General features: G+C 48.3%; 1 protein-coding gene across 2 annotated transcripts in view; it reads right to left on the reverse strand.

Moving 5' to 3' along the window:
* Positions 1 to 283: 283 nt before the first annotated feature.
* PPP6R1 (protein phosphatase 6 regulatory subunit 1) overlaps positions 284 to 21,573 on the reverse strand; it is a 49,922-nt gene continuing 28,632 nt past the window's right edge. Inside the window, exons 9-24 of one of the 2 annotated variants that reach the window (XM_048517295.1) lie at positions 21,268 to 21,420; positions 20,741 to 20,884; positions 19,060 to 19,124; positions 18,021 to 18,136; positions 16,472 to 16,557; positions 16,107 to 16,196; positions 15,205 to 15,302; positions 13,341 to 13,364; positions 11,448 to 11,505; positions 11,209 to 11,357; positions 8,794 to 8,936; positions 7,661 to 7,817; positions 6,988 to 7,070; positions 6,176 to 6,269; positions 5,000 to 5,119; positions 284 to 2,925 (exon numbers count right to left, since the gene is read on the reverse strand). In XM_048517295.1, the coding sequence (XP_048373252.1) occupies positions 2,922 to 2,925; positions 5,000 to 5,119; positions 6,176 to 6,269; positions 6,988 to 7,070; positions 7,661 to 7,817; positions 8,794 to 8,936; positions 11,209 to 11,357; positions 11,448 to 11,505; positions 13,341 to 13,364; positions 15,205 to 15,302; positions 16,107 to 16,196; positions 16,472 to 16,557; positions 18,021 to 18,136; positions 19,060 to 19,124; positions 20,741 to 20,884; positions 21,268 to 21,420 (1,584 nt within the window). In that variant the 3' untranslated portion in view covers positions 284 to 2,921. The remainder of the gene's footprint in view (positions 2,926 to 4,999; positions 5,120 to 6,175; positions 6,270 to 6,987; positions 7,071 to 7,660; positions 7,818 to 8,793; positions 8,937 to 11,208; positions 11,358 to 11,447; positions 11,506 to 13,340; positions 13,365 to 15,204; positions 15,303 to 16,106; positions 16,197 to 16,471; positions 16,558 to 18,020; positions 18,137 to 19,059; positions 19,125 to 20,740; positions 20,885 to 21,267; positions 21,421 to 21,573) is intronic. The other variant, XM_048517296.1, reaches the window with a different exon arrangement.

Raw genomic sequence — 21,573 nt, forward strand, 5'->3', positions numbered from 1 at the left:
ACAAACCCAGTCCACCAGCTAGGAGTCCGCCGTTCATGCGGAGTTGGGAATCAAACCCAGTTCTCCAGATTAAAGTCCACCTGCTCTGAACCACTAAACCACGCTGGCTAGCATTCTCCTAATCACTTTGCCTGGAAAGGGTAGAGACTGAGATAACCAGCCTCATCATTCCTTTGCAGGGATGGTTTTTAAAGATGTGTCCAAAGGAAGGCGTCACGAGTTAGCAAAGGATTTATAACAAGCAATTGTGGATGCTCAGGAAACACACAGACACAAGTAGTTGTACAGCCATAGAATCTCTTTATTCAAACAGAACACACACATACACACAACGGGGGAGGGGGAAGGAAAAATAATGACCAACATGGCATGACGCAGACAACGCGAAAGGCCACTTCTGTCCTTGGTGGTTTAAGAGCTTCAAGAAATATTGCCACTTAGATGGGGAGGGGGGGTGGAGAACGGGGGAGACGAGATCGAGGCTACTGACCACCTGGAAGTAAAGAGGCAGGGCAGATCTGGGGAGGGGCTTTAGTGCTTACGCAGGAAAACTACCCACAGGACCCAAACTACCCCCCGCCCCCCTGCAACTTCTCTGCCTTCTGCCCTCAATGTTTTAAGACTGACCTCCAGAGCTCTGGCATTAGCCCTTTCCCACTACGCTCCCCGCACACACACAGTTGCATGGACAACCCCATACAGACCCGACCCCCCCCCTTGTGGGTACTGATCCCACCCCCAAAGCCCCAAGGCGCTCTTGGGTGAACTTCTGCATTGTTCTGTCCTGGTTCTGTAGACAGAGGCAAGGATGAGGCAGTGATTTTGTGTTAACACTATAAAAGGAGCCAGGAAACTCCACAAACACCAGCAGCTGGGAGGTGGGGCCAAATGGAGAGAGAAGCAAGTGGTTCTGGAGTCTTCGGTAGACCCCCAACGAGGACCTGCGAGGGTAATTGGGCCTCTCTGGAATCAGGACAGAGGAGGGGGCTCTAGTCAGGACCCCTGGGCTTTCCTTACAACCACAGTAGGGTCTGGTGTGTTACGCAGGACTCTGAAACTCAGGAAAAGGCAGAGGAGTCTGGTTTTTAACAACGGCTACAAAGCCCAAGTAAACTCCAGGAGTGGTGAGCAGATGGAGAATATGCCGGACAATACAGTTCCCACTTTGGGACGTTCTGCTACCACACGCTGGAAGTTTTCCTCCAGCACTACAAGGCCAAAACGCCCTAAAGATGCTCCTTCCGATGAGCTTAGATAAGCGCTCAATTTTTCGGTCCCGTCCTTCGGATGAATTTGAGAGACAAAACGCCTATTGCCGTTAAGGGCAGCAAACAAAACAGGCCGGAACGCACGGAGCACCAGTTCTTTCCTTCTGAAAGCGCAGCTGGAATCTCGTACCTGAACAATGCAGCTGTGCCCAATCGCCCACGCCCTCCTGAGGAATCTTCGGCCTTTCCTAAATTATGGACATTCCTTTTGGGGACCTGGATGGCACACACCCACTCGCACCAGGACGAAATCAATATTGTCCTAGGTGCATGGATTTCAAAGAGCTTATACCACAGGAAACAAATGCAGTGGCGTGCGACTGTGCTTCTCTCCCCTGCTTAAGGGTGTTGCACGGATCTGCAGGGAAACAGTGGAGTTCTTGATCAAGCCCTTCAATAGTTGATACAGAAACAAAAAACAAAACCCAGTGCTGAAAACTGGGGTCAGGGGAGGCATTGCCTTTAGAAGGAAACTAGGGAGAAGGGTTTAGCTTAAACACCAGTGAGCTGGTGAACATACTGAAGAGGCAGAGAAACCAGAATAATTTTGGGAGGTATTAATTCAAATTTCTTTCTCTCTCACACGCACACTCTAAAATCTGAGAGGCTGAAGACCCTCCCCGCCGCCCAGCCTAGGGAAGGGAAGGTTCCTAGTGGGGGCTGGAACCCCTAGATGATTCCGGGCAGGGGTGACACCCCCTAGATTTTCAGCAGGGGCACCAAGAGCACATAGCTCTTTCGGTCACCTCACCGGACCATCTCAGATGTCAGCTTCACACTAGGGACCACGTATGTGTGCAAACACGTTAAGAAGCAATTCTTTTTTCAAAAAAATGCATTGACCCCCCCCCCATTTGTCACAAACCCCCACGCCCCCTCACTGCCCTCCTAGACCCTATTGCTCAAGGTAGCAGACCTCAGTGAAGTTCGTGACGAACCTCTGCAGCAAATTCACGACCCTGCGCGGGGACTTCGGCAAGTCCCCAACCGGTCCCTACGAACGACATGTTGGGAGTAGACGGGAGGGGGGGAGAGAGAGAGAAAGAGAGAGAGAGAGAGAGAGAGAGAGAGAGAGACAGAAAGGCTGTGGCAGGCTTGTGCTCGCGGGTGGGGCCGTCCTACGGAAGAGGAGCTCTCCATGCCGTCAAGAGAGGTTTTGCTTGCCTTATCTCCCTGCCCCGTTCAGCAGACCTCTGGTATGATTCAAGTGTCAATTTTAATTGCATCAAACAGACAGGTTTTGCTCAGTGCAGAAATGTGGATACGCGTTTGGAAAAGCAGGGGGGGAGGCGCTGTGCCAACAGAGGAGACTGCTCCCCCGCTCCCCGCTGGGGACGCAACGTTGTTGGGCTTCACCAACCAAGGTACCACAAGGGGGGAAGATGCTTTTGCCACCCTGTGCACGCTCGTCCACTTCTCTTGCAGGCGCTTGCTGGTACCGGGTCCTGATTTCTTCAGTGATTGCCAGGGGTAGGGGAGGGAGAGAGGCCGGGCTCTTTCTTTGCCTTCTTGCTGCTTTCTCTTCTGCACCCCCCCCCCCACCTGCCCACAGGGGTGAAGGCACCGGAAGGACTGGGGACAGTCCATTGCAAAATGGACTTGATCGAGCGAGCGGCTGTGAGCTTCCCCAGTGACGAGACCCACAGAGAGGCTTTATCTAGGGAGGAAGGAGGAGACAGGACAGCATTAACTGCTGGGATAATAGTAAACCCACAAGAAGAAGAAGAGAAGAGTTTGGATTTATATCCCCCCTTCTCTCCTGTAAGAAGACTCAAAGGGGCTTACAATCTCCTTTCCCTACCCCCGCTCACAACAAACATCCTGTGAGGTAGATGAACCTTGTGACTAGCCCAAGGTTACTCAGCTGGCATGTGTCGGAGTGCAAAAGTTAATCTAGTTCACCAGATAAGCCTCCACAGCTCAAATGGCAGAGCGGGGAATTAAACCCGGTTCTCCAGATTACAGTGCACCTGCTCTGAACCACTACACCAGGGGTAGGGAACCTGCGGCTCTCCAGATGCTCAGGAACTACAATTCCCATCAGCCCCTACCAGCATGGCCAATTGGCCATGCTGACAGAGGCTGATGGGAATTGTAGTTCCCGAACATCTGGAGAGCCGCAGGTTCCCTACCCCTGCACTACACCATGCTGGCTCTTGCCCACAGCTGGTAGCAATGTCACAGGTTACAGGCTTTCCCCTGTGGGTGCTCCTGTGTTTCTGTACAGACAGGACTTGATTTTATGTTGATTGAAAGTTGATTTAGTATATATGTGAGCGTGCATTTGGCCTTTGGGCTGAGAAACACGTTATTTCATGCCCTTGAGTAGCAACCCTCAAGTCTATTTAGTACGTAAGGGTGCGTGCATTTAGCCTTTGGGTTGAGAGAAACGGTGACCGGAAAAAAACCTAGAGGAAAGAAAGCCCACGGGGAAAATGCCCGTAGAAAAAAAAACCACCATCATGAATGCCCACAGGAAAAACGCCCACCCAATTTGGAGAAGGCTTGTGTGACCGCAGTGAAGACTGACTTCAAACACAGGTCAACTGTGCCAGAGCCTCATCAGGAAAATAAAACATGTTGGCCTGAAGACTGAATATATTATCATTGTTTATATCATTCTTTTAAATCATATTGTGAAGATATTGCATGCTGGGAGAAATTTTCAAGAGTGAACATTCCATCAGCGGCAGTTAAGGCAGTTGGGGAGAAATTTTCAAGAGCGAACATTCTATCAGCGGCAGTTAAGGCAGTTGGGGAGAAATTTTCAAGAGTGAACATTCCATCAGCGGCAGTTAAGGCAGTTAAGCGAAGCCCTCACACTGAAGGGGTTGAAAAAAGCTCGCTGGATATAGAAGCGAATAGTTATGTGAGAACAGATTGTTCACAGTTCAGCTAGAACTTGAAATGTGAAACAACTGTAACTAAAAGAGTTACTCAGTTTAGCGTATCTGGTAACAAACTCGAAGCTTCAGAGACATTATTTTGATTTTGATTGTTTCTTGAGGAATATTTCACCTCACAATAAATGAAATATTATTTTTTAATCGGCTCTGAGTGCTTTACGTCAACCAAATGGGGATGATGGGAACTGTAGCCCATAACATCTGGAGGGCCACGAGTTGGGACACCCATGCCCTACCGTACGTTGCCCCAACAACTATCCTTCCGTCACTCTTGCAGAGGAGACGGCAACGAAGGATACCTGTCAGAGAGTTTCTCTTGCTCTACTCATATCATGTATTTTTTATAATTTTAATTACATCCCCCCCACCCTCCCTGTGGGCATTTGTCCAGGCCCTGCTTCTGAGATGCACACTGCAGCCACCACAGGGGGGAAATTTGGCCTGAACCAGTAAAGCAATTCTTACAAACCCATTTGGAGAAACAGAGACAGCAAAACTGGAAGAAAACTCTATGGTACGGGGGTGGGGGGGGGGAATGGAAGAAGCTCTTGCTGTATGCTTGTGACCCAAGAACCCTTGGAAGCACCCACTTATGCCCTACTGTATAGGTGTCCAACTCGCGGCCCTCCAGATGTTATGGACTACAGTTCCCATCATCCCCTGCCAGCATGATGCTGGCAGGGGATGATGGGAACTGTAGTCCATAACATCTGGAGGGCTGCGAGTTGAACACCTGTGCCCTACCATACATTGTCCCTACAACCATCCTTCCGTCACTCTTGCAGAGGAGATGGCAACGAAGGATACCTGTGCTCCTTGCCTCACCTGGCTGCTGCTGGCTGCTGCTGTTCTGTCTGTGGGGAGCTGTGCTCAGATTCAGGAGCCTCTGTAGTCCCCTGGAGCAGCTGGGCAGAATCAGAGGTAGATGGGGAAGGTTCTACTGTGCTGCAGAGAAAGAGAGTGAGGGAGAGACAACAGGTTATGGGGCGGGAATCGCTCTTTCCCCACATTTAGTCTGTTCATGCTTCACAATGTTCGCATCTCTCCTTCCCACCCCCCACCCCAACCTCCCATATCTGCTCCTCTGCAACTATTTTTAGCATGTCCCTATCACTACAACAGGATTTCTCTCTCCCCTAAATGGGTTCGCCAACCACAGAGGGATAGAGAAGGTGTGGCTTGGGGGGGGGAGGTTAGAAGGTGTGGCTGGTGTGGGGGGAAGTGGAATGGGGATTTTGGGGAGGGGGGCTTTGCCGGGCCAGTGGAGCAGCAGGCGTCAAGATGCCCCTGCTCCACCGGCCAGGATGGCCCGGTGGAGGGTATTGTGTGCACAAATGAGTTTTTTAAAAGAAAGAAAATACCGGGTTTTTTAAGTATTATTTTAATGTATCTGCAGCAACCTGATTATCATCAGAATTCCAGCTCAGGATGTTCAAGAATTGTTGGCTCTATCAGCTACCAGCACGCCCAAATACCATGCCATTGAAAGGATGGGAATTGTAGTTCCCGAACATCTGAGAGTCAAGAGGTTCCCTACCCCTGCACTAGAACAGGGGTAGGGAACCTGCAATCTCCCAGATGTTCAAGAACTGAAAATTCCCATCAGCCCTGGCATGGCCAATTGGCCGGCAGAAAACTGATGAGGTGCTAGTTCCCTAGTATCCTGGGCTGATCTAAAACTTTTATCAAGTGAAGGTAACAGGACTACTGAGGTTCGTGTGGGTTTGTTTTTTGTTCTGGGCCTTATGGTAAATGAAAATCCTCACTTATATCAGTCCCCATGGCTCCCACTCCTCTCAAGACATTTTTTGGGGGGAAAGGCAGCCAATTATGCCCCAGTCATAGGTGTCAAACCCCCGGCCCTCCAGATGTTATGGACTACAGTTCCCATCACCCCCTGCCAGCATCGTGCTGGCAGGGGATGATGGGAAGTGTAGTTCATAACATCTGGAGGGCCGTGAGTTTGACACCTGTGCCCCAGATCATCCCTCTCAAGCTTACCTGGCTACTGTTGTCCCGGTGGTGGGATGTGGTGGGTCACATCCTTCTGGCGGGCCTGTGTCTGGAGTGGGTAGATCCTGTTGCACACTAGAGGCTGCGGCAGAGGCGGCAAGGGGGGAAGAAAGAGCAGAAATGCATATTCAGACTTTGTATACAATTCTCCAGTGGTGGGCAAATTGCCTCTGACTCCAAAAGTATAGGACCGTGGTGGCGAACCTTTGGCACTCTAGATGTTATGGACTACAATTCTCATCAGCCCCTGCCAGCACAAGCAATTGGCCATGCTGGCAGGGGCTGATGGGAATTGTAGTCCATTACATCTGGAGTGCCAAAGGTTCACCACCACTGGTATAGGACATATCGGGACGTTATGACACAATCATAGAGAGCCTCCGAGACAACAAATTCAGAACGTAAGTTCTTTTTTGGGCGCCGCTGGATATTTGTAAAGTTTGATTCAGGTTTAAAACATGAAAAAATCGATTTGTGTGATAACAAAAGCTTAATAGGAGGCGTATTTGCCCGTGGTCGTACGATTGGAACGGTTGTGTTAGAAACGATTTCTGTATTTTAAAGGTTTCAAACTCGCAGCCCTCCAGATGTTATGGACTACAGTTCCCATCATCCGCTGCCAGCATGGCCAATTGCTCGTGCTGGCAGGGGATGAGGGGAACTGTAGTCCATAACATCTGGAGGGCTGTGTGTGCAAAATGGTGAATAGTACTTGGGTACTTTTAGTCAAATAGTGGAGTAGAGGTAGTAGTGATTCTAGATCCCGGCATACAGCTTTGCAGAAGTGCAATTTTACTCACCTTCGGTGGGGGATACATTGCTTTGCGTCACTTCCTGAGGGAGGTTGGCAGGATTAGGAGGACCCGCGAGTGCTTTGGAGGGACTGGAGAGGCAAAGGATGAAACAATAAGCACAGTCATGGAGGGGGGGAAGGAAACTGTGTAGCAAAACTCCATCCTGGTTCCCTCAGAGTCAGCATCCAGCCTCAAGAGCATAGGTGTCAAACTCGCGGCCCTCCAGATGTTATGGACTGCAGGGGATGATAGGAACTGTAGTCCATAACATCTGGAGGGCTGCGAGTTTGACACCACTGCTCAAGAGGAAACCTACAGGCCCATAGCTTCACCCTGTACACTTCGGCTCTGGCTTTCCTGAGGGAGCAAGCTTGGTTTCTGCTGCCTCAGAGACTAGGACACTGAGTAGTGGATCCAAGGTGCAGGAAAAGAGATTCCACCTAAACATTAGGAAGAACTTACTGACCGTCAGGGTTGTTTGACAGTGGAATTCACTGCCTCGGAGAATGGTGGAGTCTCCTTCTTTGGAGGTTTTTAAACAGAGGCTGGATGAACATATGTTGGGAGTGCTTTGATTGTGTGTTCCTGCAGGGCAGGGGGTTGGACTGGATGGCCCTGGTGGTCTCTTCCAACTCTATGATTCTAGGATTTCCAAGACTTAAGCATTCTGAAGCCTCACCTTTCTTGTTGTGCATGGGGTTCAGCAAAGGAGGCCCAGTTCTCATCAGTGGTGGAGCAGGAGGAATCTGAACTCGGCCTGTCCCACACTGCTGCTCCGGTGTCAGCAGCCACAGGTTGGGGGGGCACAGTAGAGGAATCTTCTGCCCAGCTGGGATCTAGGGAAGAGGAGGGTGGCACAGGAGGTCAGGTCAACTCAGTGATACAGTTAACAGGTATGGTGACACCTGATGGCGTGGGGGAAGGGCACTCTAGCCACTGTTCTGTGGCTCTGGAAGTTTAAGTGACACAGAAAGGAAAGCGGCAGCATGAGAAGGAAACAGGATCATGTAGCCCCGTCTCTTCAATACTATCCATCACCACAGACTGTAACTGTAAAGGATGAGATTCAGAGTTCCTCAGCTCGGTATCCTTGGGATGTGAAATGTTTGAATCCTTATGACAGGGACTGGAGAGGCAAAGGTGTCAAACTCGCGGCCCTCCAGATGTTATGGACACCTTGGTATCCTTGGGATGTGAAATGTTTGAATCCTTATGACAAGGCAACCAAATGGCTAGGAGTCTTCCTCAAGGCTTTTCCCTACGCTCCATCACCATGATGAAGACCAGAATACTGCAAGACCAACGTGACTGAAAGAGCCAAGGGTCCCTCTGTGTTTGTCTCTATGATCTGGCTTCGTTGCAAGCACTCATAACTTTCCTCTTTGTTGGACACGGGGAACTGCGGTGCATTCCTCTCTTCAGCAATGGCATAGTGGTTAAGAGCAGGTGCATTCTAATCTGGAGGAACTGGGTTTGATTCCCCGCTCTGCCGCCTGAGCTGTGGAGGCTTATCTGGGGAATTCAGATTAGCCTGTGCATTCCCCGCCCATGCCAGCTGGGTGACCTTGAACTAGTCATAGCTTTTCGGAGCTCTCTCAGCCCCACCTATCTCACAGGGTGTTTGTTGTGAGGGGGGAAGGGAAAGGAGTTTGTCAGCCCCTTTGAGTCTCCTAAAGGAGAGAAAGAGGGGATACAAATCCAGACTCTTCTTCTTTTCTTCTGTAACAGAGGTATCCTCAACCTAAGAAGCAACTGACCACCTGGACTTTGCTATCTACCAACTCCCCCAGTGGTCCCATGTGGCACTCTGACCTCCCGATGCTCTCTCCTCCTCCGTCTTTTCACTGCAGCCGTTGCTGACCGGAGCGGTTTCTCCGTCTCCCCCGCCAGGATCTTCCTCCTCAGCTTCTTCTTCTGAATCTTCACTGTCCTCGCTGTCTGTGCTTCCGACGCTCCTGGAGTGAGGGAAGCAGAGATCATCCTGATTACGACCTGATCCGATTTCAAAGCCACTGAAGGAAACGAAAATACAGCTGTTCCCCCACACATCTGGGTACCACACAGATGAGACCAAGCAAGATGCCAGCCAGCGAAAAAGAGGTCTGAGAGCCAGCGTGATTATAGTATTATCAGAAATAACTGTCATGATATATTTTTAAAAAGAGTGAAAAGTTCACAAAAAAGGTCATCTTCTAAGTTAGCAGAGGGTTGCCAAACCCAGAGGACGGAGACAGTCAGTCTTGGGGCGAAGGAGCATTTAACCTTTAACATGATTGGTGGGTTCAACTGTAACTCTAGACCAATGAGAGGCTGATGCCTGGGTGGGGAAAAATATCCCTGATGTATGTATTGTACATGCTGTGTTGACACAGATAGAATCTGAGTTAAGTTCTGTGTGTGTTGAACTTTGTTCTGGCTGAAGTGTTCTGTATAGTATTATAGTGTTGTATAGGATAGACTTGTGTAACCTTGCAACTGCTAAAGTAAAACCCTCCTATGGAAAGAACATCTTGCATGGAGGATATTCTTTTCCAGAGTGGTAGAAGGTTAAATGCAAGAAGACTATTATCCTTCTCATCTTACCAGAGTAGCTCCGCTTTAAACTCTGCTGATAATAACACTTAATATTTGCCTTTCCACGAGCCCAGCAAAAAACCGAGTGATCCGACAGCCAGCATGGTATAGGGTTAAAAGAGTGGTTAACGCTGTAATCTGGAGAAACTGGGTTCGATTCCCCACTCTTCCATATGCAGCCTGATGGCTGATTTTGGGCTAGTCACAGATTTCTGAGCCCCACCCACCTCACGAGTTGCCTGTTGGGGAGGGGAGGTGACTGTAAGCCTCTTTGAGACTTTTTACAGTAGAGAAAGGCAGGGTATAAAAACCAGCTCTCCTTCACCAAATGGGACCAGGTCACAAGGCAACACAATTCAGGGCCTTGTAAGCCCACAAACTAGGGAATGAGTTCATTCAGGTTTCATTAACTTTTTGCATAGTTTTATGTGGTCTGTGTTCTGCAGTGTCAACGAAATCCTTCCATTGTCTTCATTTCTCCCATGCAAGTAACTGTAGCCACGTTTTGTTTTCCCCAAACAAAAAACGGAATCATAAGCATAAGCATTTTATTGTCATTGTGCACGCACAACGAAATTTACAGCAGCATTCCTCGATGCACACAATTTCAGACTCATACATCATCCTCACTTTCCCCTTACTCCACCCATCCCTACACAGCCCCAAATACATCAATATGAATATGAATCGGTTGTTTAAGAGCGCCGATGCCGTCCCCAGATCCCCTGGGCATAAAAAAGCGTGACGTAGATGCAGGCCAGCTCTGAAGTGAGCCAGGCGGCATGTTCAACTGACTGAGGGCTGTGTGTGTGTATATATATGTGATGGAGAAGGGATGTCAGGCTCTGCCTCAGATATCAAAGTGACAGGTGGTGGCAGCTCTCCATCGCGTCTGTGAGAGCTATTGTTTCAAGGACAACCAACAGGCAAACAGACTGCAGAGGAGCTGGGGAAGCAGGGCCCCCATCTCTGGTCCATACACGCCTTGCTGAAAGGGGCCTGGACAGCATGAAAATTGAAAATCCAATCGGTGGCCTTAAGCGGAGGCCTAAGAGGTGGAACAAAGGCCCTGGGTAATCAAAACAAAAACCCTTGATAATTTCCTTAACTCTTCTTCCTGCATTCCTGTTGGCCCAGGATATCCTTCCTTATTCATTATGCATGATCTCATTTTTGGAAACTTATAAAAACTAGCAACAAAAAAAACCCTATCTGATCGGAATCTCCAGAATTGACATAAAGAGGCATATAATTTTTGGAAAGTTTACATGGGCATATATTAAATGTTGAAACGGACATAACAACCATCCCCAACAGTATAGATATGTGATCTAACACATACATGAGAATTAACTCCTGCTATAAACATCTCCAAGCGGAAAAACAGAGAAGCTCCAGCATGATAACAAATACACAGTGTGTAACAGACTTCCCTCTGTGATGCACCTCTGAAGATGCCAGCCACAGATGCAGGCGAAACGTTAGGAACAAGATCCACCAGACCACAGCCACACAGCCCGGAAAACTCACCACAACCAGTTGAATCCGGCCGTGAAAGCCTTCAACAATACATTTTTTCTCTTTGGTTGAAACTTCTAAAAAGCCCTTATGGGATAGGCCCTACTAGGCTATGCACAAAAGTACACCCCATACCTGGCTGCCGTGGGCTGCGCATGGCCAGAAGAGACAGCGGCTTCCTTCTCTTGCCAAATATCCTCCCCATCAGAACCGTCAGCCTCTTCGTCGTCATCAAACTGTTGGATCCGTTCCTTGTAGCAAAGGTCAAAGAGGTTGGAGTTGGGCTGCAGAAAACCAGGAGGGGAATCATCAGCGCACAGGTCGAAGAGGGAAGGGGGAAAGGCAGGAAGCTGCTACGAAGGATCAACACTTACACTGTCGTCGTCCGCGTTCAACGAGAAAGTGATGTTGGCCGTCTTGTCAAAGGGGGCACTGGAAAAGAGCAGAGAGCGAAAGGTTGAAAGACATAACAGAGAGCTTCCTTGGGAAAGAAGCAAGCCCTAGTTCAGAAAGAAGGGAACCAAGAGGGATCCCCACGGCCAGATATGGAGGGGGAAATTTATCCTGCTCTTGAAAACCCCAGAAATACATCCATACTCTGTACTGAATCCTGTGCAAAGGTCTCCCTGTTGCAGATTGCTCTGCTCCCTGAAATCTAGCTCCTTATGGTAAGCAGACCGCAAGGAACAGCACTTGTGGGGAGATCAGCAGAAATGTCATACTCCAACCACCCTGAAAATTAAAGCAGTGGAGAGAAGATGGCTCAAGCAGCTATTTGCCTAGTGCCTCCTGGTGAGTTCACGGGGCAGGGGGGAAAAACGTTGCCATTCGTGGGCCAATCTTTGCTACAGGGCTTCACTATTTTTTCTTCCAATCCACCAAGTCTTCCTTTCATACTGGCATTTTTATCCAGAGCATCATCCCTGATTCTAACGCCACAGACCCTCTCAGAAAGAATGCAAACTTCAGTTCCTTGGCCTGTTCTGAATACTATCTGCACTCCAGCTGGATATCTGAGGGAACAGCTAAATGTTAGCTCCCTAAGTACCAGATCCGGCTTCTGTTTCCCTGCCTAATGTGTCTTTTCTAACTGTATAGTGTAAGTCCACAGATACATTCATTTTTGAACAGCACCTTGGGGGTATTAAGTGCTTTAATATTCATGTGTAGCCAGCAGATGCCACAATAAACAAACCATCTTCATCAATTAATCAATCGCCAAGAAACAGCAGACTAGACAAGCACCTGCTGCTCCAGAGACTGGGACCAGGAATAATGAGTTCAAGGTGAAGGAAAAGAGATTCCACCTAAACATCAGGAAAAACCTCCTGACAGACAGGGCTGTTCGACAGTGGAATGCACTACCTCAGAGTGTGGTGTCTCCTCCTCTGGAGGTTTTTAAAGAGAGGCTGGATTGGCCATCTGACAGGAGTACAGTGGAACCTCGGTTTTCATTGATTTTGGTTTTCATCGATTTTTTCAGTGAAAAATTTGTCTCGGTTTTCATAAATTTGCCTCAGTTTTCATCGATTTGCAGTAAGGTGCAGGGGTTGTGGAGAAAAATCAACCGGACAAAGCTGTTGCAGGCCATGTCTGCAACTTGTTTAATGACCATGTCTTGCCCCATTTCAGACAAATCTTAAAAAGGCGTCAGAAACAGACCTCTTTGGAGAGCTTTCTGGTGCGACATTGGTCCACTGGCTCTGAAGCTGGTCCTAGTGTTATTGTTTGTTACTGTTTTCAGCATTAAACACTATGTTTATTCACCAAAAAATGTGTTTTTGGTATGTTTTTTGGAGTGCCTAGAACAGATTAATTGGGTTTACATTGATTCCTATGAAAAAGTTTGCCTCGGTTTTCATCGGTTTCAGTTTTCATCAATTCTTTTCGGACGGATTACCAATGAAAACCAAGGTTCCACTGTACTTTGATTGTGTGTTCCTATATGGCAGGGAGTTGGACTTGATGGCCCTTGTGGTCTCTTCAAACGCTATGATTCTATGATCATAAGAAAATTCAGCAGCCAGGATCAAAGCCCTATAAGACACCATAATTAGCCAGGCAGGCAGGCTGTTCCTTGATTTGTGTCATACTGTTGAAACGCGGGTCATTTCTAAGGGCCGCTAACCAACCTCTCGTCATAAGAACTGACAACTTCCAGCCAACATAGTCATCTTGGGAGCAAGTTAAGAGATGGAGGGGAAAAGAGGTGCTTCCATGTCCCATCCTGTGGCCAAAAAGGAGTGTAGCCGGGGGTTAGGAATTACCTTCGCAGCTGTCGGAAGTGAGCACTGCAGGGCAGGGCAGACAGGGAGTGGTAGAAAGAGAAAGAGAGAAAGAGAGAGGGTGACACATGAAATCTGGGGGGTAGGGGAAGGAGAGAAGCTGTCCTCGGGCAGGCGGCAGCAGCGGGGGGTGCGGGGGGGTGTCAACAATTCCCCCAGGCTCCCTCTCTTGCAACAGTGTTGAAGAGTAGGATTCATGCTCAACCTGCCTCAACAAAAGTATCAGCCAAGAGTGACACACGGGGCAATCTTTGCGAAGACCGTTAAATATGTAAATGGTAACCCAAGGCTGAGAAAAAAGCCTCCCTCACTACCTGGTGAAGTAATCTAGGTGAGCTGAGCAAGGCAAGCAGGGAGGAATGGAAGCTGGGCTTTCATTCCCCTCCCCACAAACCAAGTAATCCTACTTTCCAGACCTTTATTTATTTATTTATTTATTTATTTCGATTTATTATACCGCCCCCATCCCCGTAGGGCTCTGTGTGTGTTGTTGGCACGTGTGTGTGTTGTTGCCGTCACGTCACTGCTGATTTACAGGAACAGCAGTGGCATAGTGGTTAAGAGCAGGTGCACTCTAATCTGGAGGAACCGGGTTTGATTCCCCGCTCTGCCGCTTGAAGAAGAGTTTGGATTTATATCCCCCCTTTCTCTCCTACAGGAGACTCAAAGGGACTTACAATCTCCTTGCCCTTCCCCCCTCACAACAAACACCCTGTGAGGTAGGTGGGGCTGAGAGAGCTCCAAGAAGCTGTGACTAGTCCAAGGTCACCCAGCTGGCATGTGTGGGAGTGCACAGGCTAATCTGAATTCCCCAGATAAGCCTCCACAGCTCAGCTGACAGAGGCTGGGAGATCAAACCAGGTTCCTCAAATTAGATATATGCTGGAGGCTCTTAACCTCCCACGCCACTGCTGCTCTTGAGCTGCTTGAGCTGTGGAGGCTTATCTGGGGAATTCAGATTAGCCTGTGCACTCCGCACCATCATCTAGGCTGACCGTTGGGCTGGTCACGGTTCTTCTGACTCTCTCAGCTACCCTTCCCTGGCGTGTTTATTGGGAAGGGCAAGGAGATTGCAAGCCCCTTTGAGTCTCCTACAGGAGAGAAGGGGGGGATATAAATCCAAACTCTTCTTCTTATGGCGACTCTGAAGAGTTTTCAAGACATGAGGGCTTCAAAGTTCGTTTGCCATCGTTTGTCTCTGCATGGGCCGAGAGAGTTTGGAGAGGACTGTGACCATCCCAAGGTCATCAGCAGGTTTCATGTGGAGGAGTGGGGAATCGAACCTGGCTCTCCAGATTACAGTCCGCTCCTAACCACTATACCACGCTGGCTTTGGTATGTCCCCCTAAAATAGCCCAGTTCTGGCATCTAAAATCTCCCACAGGGCACAGGTCCAAGACGAGAGGAAACAAAACAAGCAACTTCAGTGCGTTGTGCATTCATGTATCTCCACATAACAGGTTCCTGATGCAAGTACCGCATGCAAGAACATGCAACCATTTGCATGCTCCTTAAAAACTGTGAAAAAGGTTGATGAACAGACCTCTCCTTCTGGAGGAATCCGTGACTATGGCACGGGAAGCTCAACAGGTAGACACATGAGGCCCAGGGGCCAGATCTGGTCCCCTGAAAGGGCTTATCAGGCCCACAAGCCAGCTGATACAACCCCCACCCTGCTCCCAATCTGGCTGGACAAGCCCACGGGGGGAGGCTGCTGGGAGCTCACCAGCCGAAGCAGCTGCAGCACTCCTCCCCCAGCCCAACCAAGTCACTCTGATGTGATATCCTGCCCTCAGAACAGAAGAGCTCGACATGCCTAGTCTAAAAGGAGAAACATAGCACTAACTTGACGTTCTCTTCCTGCTCGCCAAACTCTTCGTCGTTAAAGCCAAAGTGGTCGATGAACGCCGACGTCATCTGCTGCAACTGATAGTCGACAAAGGCCTGAAGGGAAGAGAAAGAGCTGAATGTAATTTTAAGTTCAGATGCCACTAGTCTTGCAGGTGGTGCGTTCCGGCAAAACACAGGGCAAATGCTGACAATCTGGGCAGGGGCTTCTTCGGCCAGCTGGGCCCTCCCCCCAAAAGGGAGAAAAGACCAGTGGACATTCAACCCTACAGCCAAGTGTATTTGAATACACAAGAAGGTGTCTTATATGAGTCTTGCCTACTCTGACTAGCAGAAGCTCTCCCGGGTCACAGGTTTCCCGTCCCCTATATACATCCTGATCCTTTTAACTGGAGACTTTGGGCACTGACCCTCTACTTGCAAAGCAGGTCCTTTACAACTGTGCCACACACACACCCCTCCTCCAAGTCGCTTCTCGTCCACATTTCTGCAGCGGCGCCTGCTGATCTAGGAAACCGAGGGAGGAGAAGGGGTCTCCCACCAGGAACAGGAAGCGGAAGTTTTACTTCCTGCCTCTCCAGCAAGCTGGTGGGAAACACCCACTTTGAAGAGATGTCTTCCTGCTTAGGGGAAGACAATGTTTTAACTCCCAGGAAAAGATTTGGTGGTATTAAAAAAGAAAATGGTCCAGACTGGTTAGGCCAGGGGTCTTCAGGGGACTACAATTCCCATCAGCCCCTGCCAGTATGGCCAAGTGGTAGGGCTCATGGGAACTGTAGTCTATGAACATCTGGAGGGCCATAGTTTGAAGACCCCTGTGTTAGGCCATGGCTGCTAAGAAACCGGGGTCGGGGGATACACATGCTCTTTCAAGAGGCCTGCAGGGACCACTCAACCTACCTGCTGCAGCACAGCCTCCTGGGAGAAGCTGAACTCCTTGAGGTCATTCTCATCATCATCACTGGACGAGTGCAGGTTGTGCATGTTGACCTATAGGAAACAAGGACAATAACTCTACTGGGGAGCTGGCAGAATCTGACCAGAGGAGATCGTAAGCTCCTTTGAGTCTCCTTACAGGAGAGAAAAGGGGGGATATAAATCCAAATTCTTCTTCTTCTATTTGAGACCCAGTATTTACATTTAACCAGGCGAAGTCAGTCCCTAAATACCTGCCCTGTGACCTTAGCAAGCTGCATTTCTGCAACTGCACCCAAGGACACCTCTATCCCATGGGAACACAAGACAGAATAATGATGGCGACTCACGAGATTCACAGTGTTCTTCTTGTTAGTCTCCAACAAAGGCCCCGAGACAAACTTCTCCCACTGCTCTTGTTCGTCCTCCGGCAGCTCTGCGAAGGAAAAGGCAGCCGTTCAACGGTCTTGCTCCGCAGCACACAAGACGGAGGAAAAACAGACATTCCTTCCTCCCTCTGCAGAAAGAGGGAAGAACTGCACGAGGCCAGTGGGAGCCAGAGAACCCAAAAGAATCCTGGGTTCCTGGTTCCCTTCAGCCACCCATCTATTCCCTCTCCCACAACCAAAGAAAGCTTAGCTTGCTCCAGAGGCTCAAAGCTGTATGAACCTGCACACGGGATTATGCAACCCGTTAGGTTACTTAAGTCAATTATGTTTGCTTCAGCAGACATACGCTGTCCTGATGTTTTTGGAAGAAAGGTGGGATGAAAGTAATTTCAAACACAGGCTTTTAACTACATTGTATAAACATCGTGAACTACAGCCTGGCGTACAAGCGGCGAAAGGAGTAGGGTTGTCTCATTCCGCTTCCGTACAATTTTCATTATATCCTTGACTTTGCATTCCTTACCTTTCACCCTCCCTAACGTGCCTGAATGCAAACTCCCCCCTTCACAAACAAAACTTATCTTAAGAACTAAACAACCAGGGAATTAGGACCATTCCTAATTGGTTTTTTTAAACCAAGCTCAATTGTTTAAAAAGCAGTTGGCAAAATTCATAGCATTAGTTATCATGATACAGTCAAGATTGGGGTGCTGTGTGGTTTCCCGGCTGTATGGCCGAGTTGTAGCAGCATTCTCTCCTGATGTTTCGCCTGCATCTGTGGTGGCATCTTCAGAGGAGAGAATGCTGCTAGAACACGGCCATACAGCCCGGAAACCACACAGCACCCCAGTGATTCCGGCTATGAAAGCCTTCGACAATACAGTCAAGATTATTGATGCAAATTAAACAAGATCGTTCAGATAGGATTAATCCTATCTTATATGATGGACATCGTGGATTTAGATTTACTGTCAGGATTATGGTAATTTGTATCACTGTTTCTCAACCAGATTATGTGATAGCTGTGTTGATACTGACATTGTAATTGCTATTTGCATTACTGCATTTTCTTTTTCTGTGTTGTACTTTACTATGGCTGTGCTGAAGCAATAAAGGGACTATCGGGTCTAAAAAGAAGATACTCCCATCTCTCTCTAGAGACAGGGTCCCTGGAATCTCACCCCCAGGGTAGCTGCAGCCCACTTTACTCTATTGTTGATAGTGGTTCTTGAGAATTCAGAGGTTAATGATCATAATTCTAATCAGCCCCTGCCAGCATGTAATAATTATTGATGGGGAATTGTAATCCAACAACCCCTAAGTGTAATCAAGGTTCCTCCACTAATTCCACTGCTCTATTGTTTCAGCATGGCCATAGCAAACAATACAACACAGAAAAGGAAAATGGAAAGGCAAGAAGCTGCAGTCTCAAAGGGCTCCCACGAGCCAAGTGTTCCCAGCCATGCAAGGACACAGGGCGACCTTGCCCAGCGTGGCCACCTGCTGTTACCTTTCAAAAGCTGCTTGATGAGGGTTGAGTGGGGCCACTTCTCAGAGCCTTGTGCTAAGGCGTTGGCAATGCGGGTGAGGTGCCCCATGTAGCCCTTGCGTCTGCCCCCATCCGACCTGCAATTGGACACGGGTAATGTGAAAAGGCACCAAAGAAGGAATGTACACATGAACTGGCGGGGGAGGGGACGGAAGAAGCGGGAATGAAGTGTAGCAGTTAGACCTGCCAGACTAGGAATGGGGGAAACCCAGGTTTGAAGTCAAACTCAGCAGTGAGGCTCAAAGCTCAGGGAAGCACGAGTGCCACCTGACTCCATTTATTACAGTGTGAGATGAAGGCAGAGTAAGCAGAACTGTGGTGGCCTCTCGAGGTGGCTTGGAGCTCAGCTCGAATCTGTTTCAGAATTTCTGTACATCCCTCTCTTGGTTTTGACAACAGTTGTTTTGTTCTTATCATTGGCTTCACTTTAAGCAATAAAATTGTTTTGGCATAATGTCGCGGATGATGTTGTCATCTGCATTCGCCCCATTCCTGTCGTTTCTTCCTCTTTAATTGGCCGCAAATCTTTCTCAAGCTTCCACCTTAGATCAATTCCGCTGAAAGACTGGTGTCGAGGCCCTTTTAGGTCGCCAATGCGACGGAAAGGTGCACAGTTTTCCCAATTTAGCCCACACTGATGCCATTCTTCTTATTCTGCCCCTGTGGCAGCCATTTCCCTCCCATACCGGAAGGCTTAAAAAAATCAGTAGTAGCTATATCCCTGTGGCTTCACAACACGACAACAATCAATGCAATAGGTTTAATTTAAAAATCCACTTTCTGGTACTCCTGCTTGTGCAGCCAATACCTTCCCTCTTATAACTATGCAGCTAAAAGGGCTAGAGGCTTTAAAAGAAAATAAAAGCTGTGAACGAGTATGTTGTTATGTCTGTTTCCTAACAGAAGTGCAAAGGGCATTCTTCTCTGTTAAAAAAAATAATTAAAAAGATCAGGAGGACCTCCAACCGTGGTACCCCAATCTTCTCGATCAAGCACTCACTGTGACTGTTCATTTTCTTCCCAGGCAGATAAGATTCTTTGGATTAAGCGACACTTCTGCAGCAACTACAATAAAAGAGACAATGAAACTCACATGAGGACTGTCCCCTCATTTATTGTGTCACAATAAAAAGGATTAAGGTTGCTCACATGACCAACAGTTTCAATATTTCTAGCTTTCAGCCAACCTTTGGTCAGACATAGAACAGAGAGAGAACCTGGTCAATTCAAGAAGTCCACTATTTGGCCTTAGGATTAAGATTGCTCACATGGCCAAGAGTTTCAATATTTCTAGCTTCTAGCCAACCTTTGGTCAGATATAGAACCTGGTCAGAAGATTCAAGAAGTCCACTATTTGACCTTAGGATTAAGGTTGCTCACATGGCCAAGAGTTTCAATATTTCTAGCTTCCGGTAACAGGTCAGGCATAGAACCTGGTCAAAAGATTCAAAGAAGTCCACTATTTGTAGCCTTAGGATTGAGATTGCTCCACATGGCCAAGAGTTTCGAACTAGCCTACACAGCTTCTAGCCAACCTTTGGTCAGATATAGAACCTGGTCAGAAGATTCAAGAAGTCCACTATTTGACCTTAGGATTAAGGTTGCTCACATGGCCAAGAGTTTCAATATTTCTAGCTTCCAGCCAACCTTTGGTCAGACATAGAACCTGGTCAAAAGATTCAAGAAGTCCACTATTTGGCCTTAGGATTAAGATTGCTCACATGGCCAAGAGTTTCAATATTTCTAGCTTCTAGCCAACCTTTGGTCAGATATAGAACCTGGTCAGAAGATTCAAGAAGTCCACTATTTGACCTTAGGATTAAGGTTGCTCACATGGCCAAGAGTTTTAATGTATCTAGCTTCCAGCCAACCTTTGGTCAGACATACAACAGAGAGAGAACCTGGTCAGAAGATTCAAGAGGTCCACTATTTGGCCTCTTAACTTCCCATTACTGTCCTCTGTTGATGTATATTCCAAAACAGAGAGGTGGGATGAACGTTTTGCCATGAAAAAGATTTCCACCCAGACTGCTAACCCAACCATTCTCTAGAGTGGTTTCTAGATTAGTGACTGTGAACTTGAACCTGTCCCTACCCCCATCATTCAACCCAAGGTCTCATCATACCTCTGGGAGCGCATCTCCCCGTATTGCCCTTTGACGTCCCTGCTGGAGGTCCCTGGCCCAAAGGATATTCAGCTGGCTTCTATGAGGGTCAGGGCTTTTACAGTCCTGGCCCCTACCTGGTGGAATAAGCTCCAGGTGGAATAAGCTCCAGGTCTTAAAGGGTTTCTGCAGGGCCTGTAAGACGGAGCTTTTCCACCAGGCATTTCCATCTAGCCAGCCAGCCTGATCTGTTATCATCTTTGGCCTTCTGTGAGTGCGGAAGGAGGGAGGGTTTTTTGCCATCTGTGGTTGGTCTATTGGTCTTATGATTGGTTTTATGGTTGTTAAATGCTCTTAAGGTTGTTTTACTGTTTGCCGCCCTGGGCCCTGTTGGGGAGGGTGGGATATAAATGGAAAAATAAAAAACAAAAATGAAATTTCCCAGTCTGTTCCGTTTCTTTGACCTTCCCTTCAATTCTCCTCTCTCAAGTTTCACGTTGTTTTCACTCGTCTGAAAGCGTATCACTCCTCTACTGGTCACCCCACCCCACCCCACACACACACAAACACACTTACGTGCTGGATGACGGGGCTCTCTGGCAAGGGCTCCGAGTGGTTTTCAATGGTCTCATCCCCAGTATGGGAGCGGAAAACATTGCTAAGGCAGGCCTCCACCTGAGCATGCAAGAAGTTGTTGTATGCGTATTTGAAGTAGAGGTCCTGGAAACAAGAGCCAAAGAGTAAGCCCAGTAAATTCATGATGATTTAGGCACTATATCATACGCAGATACAAGGTGCAGGAAAAGAGATTCCACCTAAACACTAGGAAGAACTTCCTGACAGACATGGTTGTTCAACAGTGGAATGCACTACCTCTGAGTGTGGCGGAGTCTCCTTCTTAGGAGGTTTTTAAAGACAGGCTGGATGATCAAATGTCAGGAGTACTTTGAAAATGCCAGCCACAGATACAGGTGAAACGTCAGGAGAAAATACCACTGGAACAAGGCCACACGACCCGGAAAACCCACAACATCCTAATTCATTTTTTGGATCAGTGGGTGGCTCCGGAGGAGAGGTCAGGCAGGGGCACTTAAAATACTCACCAACATTGTGTTGACAGCCCCGAGTTCTATAATCTCATCTCGCAGCGCTGCATTTTCGGTGCCCAGCGAGCTGGCCAGCAGCTTCACCACGTGTAGGCGTGTGTTTCCCAGCGGGGGGTCCAGGATACCCCAAGTTGTCTGAAGGGACTCTTTCTGCCAGGAACAGCGGGGTCAGACACTAAGTTCCATGTGCATTCGACCCCACTCCTGAAAGAGGGAGAGGGTGTTCCGGCTTCCTCCCCCCTCCAGAGAACTCATCCTCTGCTTCAAGCAAGCTTTCCAACAAACGCCCTATGAGGTAGGGGT

The sequence above is a fragment of the Sphaerodactylus townsendi genome, linkage group LG15 (genome assembly GCF_021028975.2).
Source record: "Sphaerodactylus townsendi isolate TG3544 linkage group LG15, MPM_Stown_v2.3, whole genome shotgun sequence".
Classification (NCBI taxonomy): domain Eukaryota; kingdom Metazoa; phylum Chordata; class Lepidosauria; order Squamata; family Sphaerodactylidae; genus Sphaerodactylus; species Sphaerodactylus townsendi.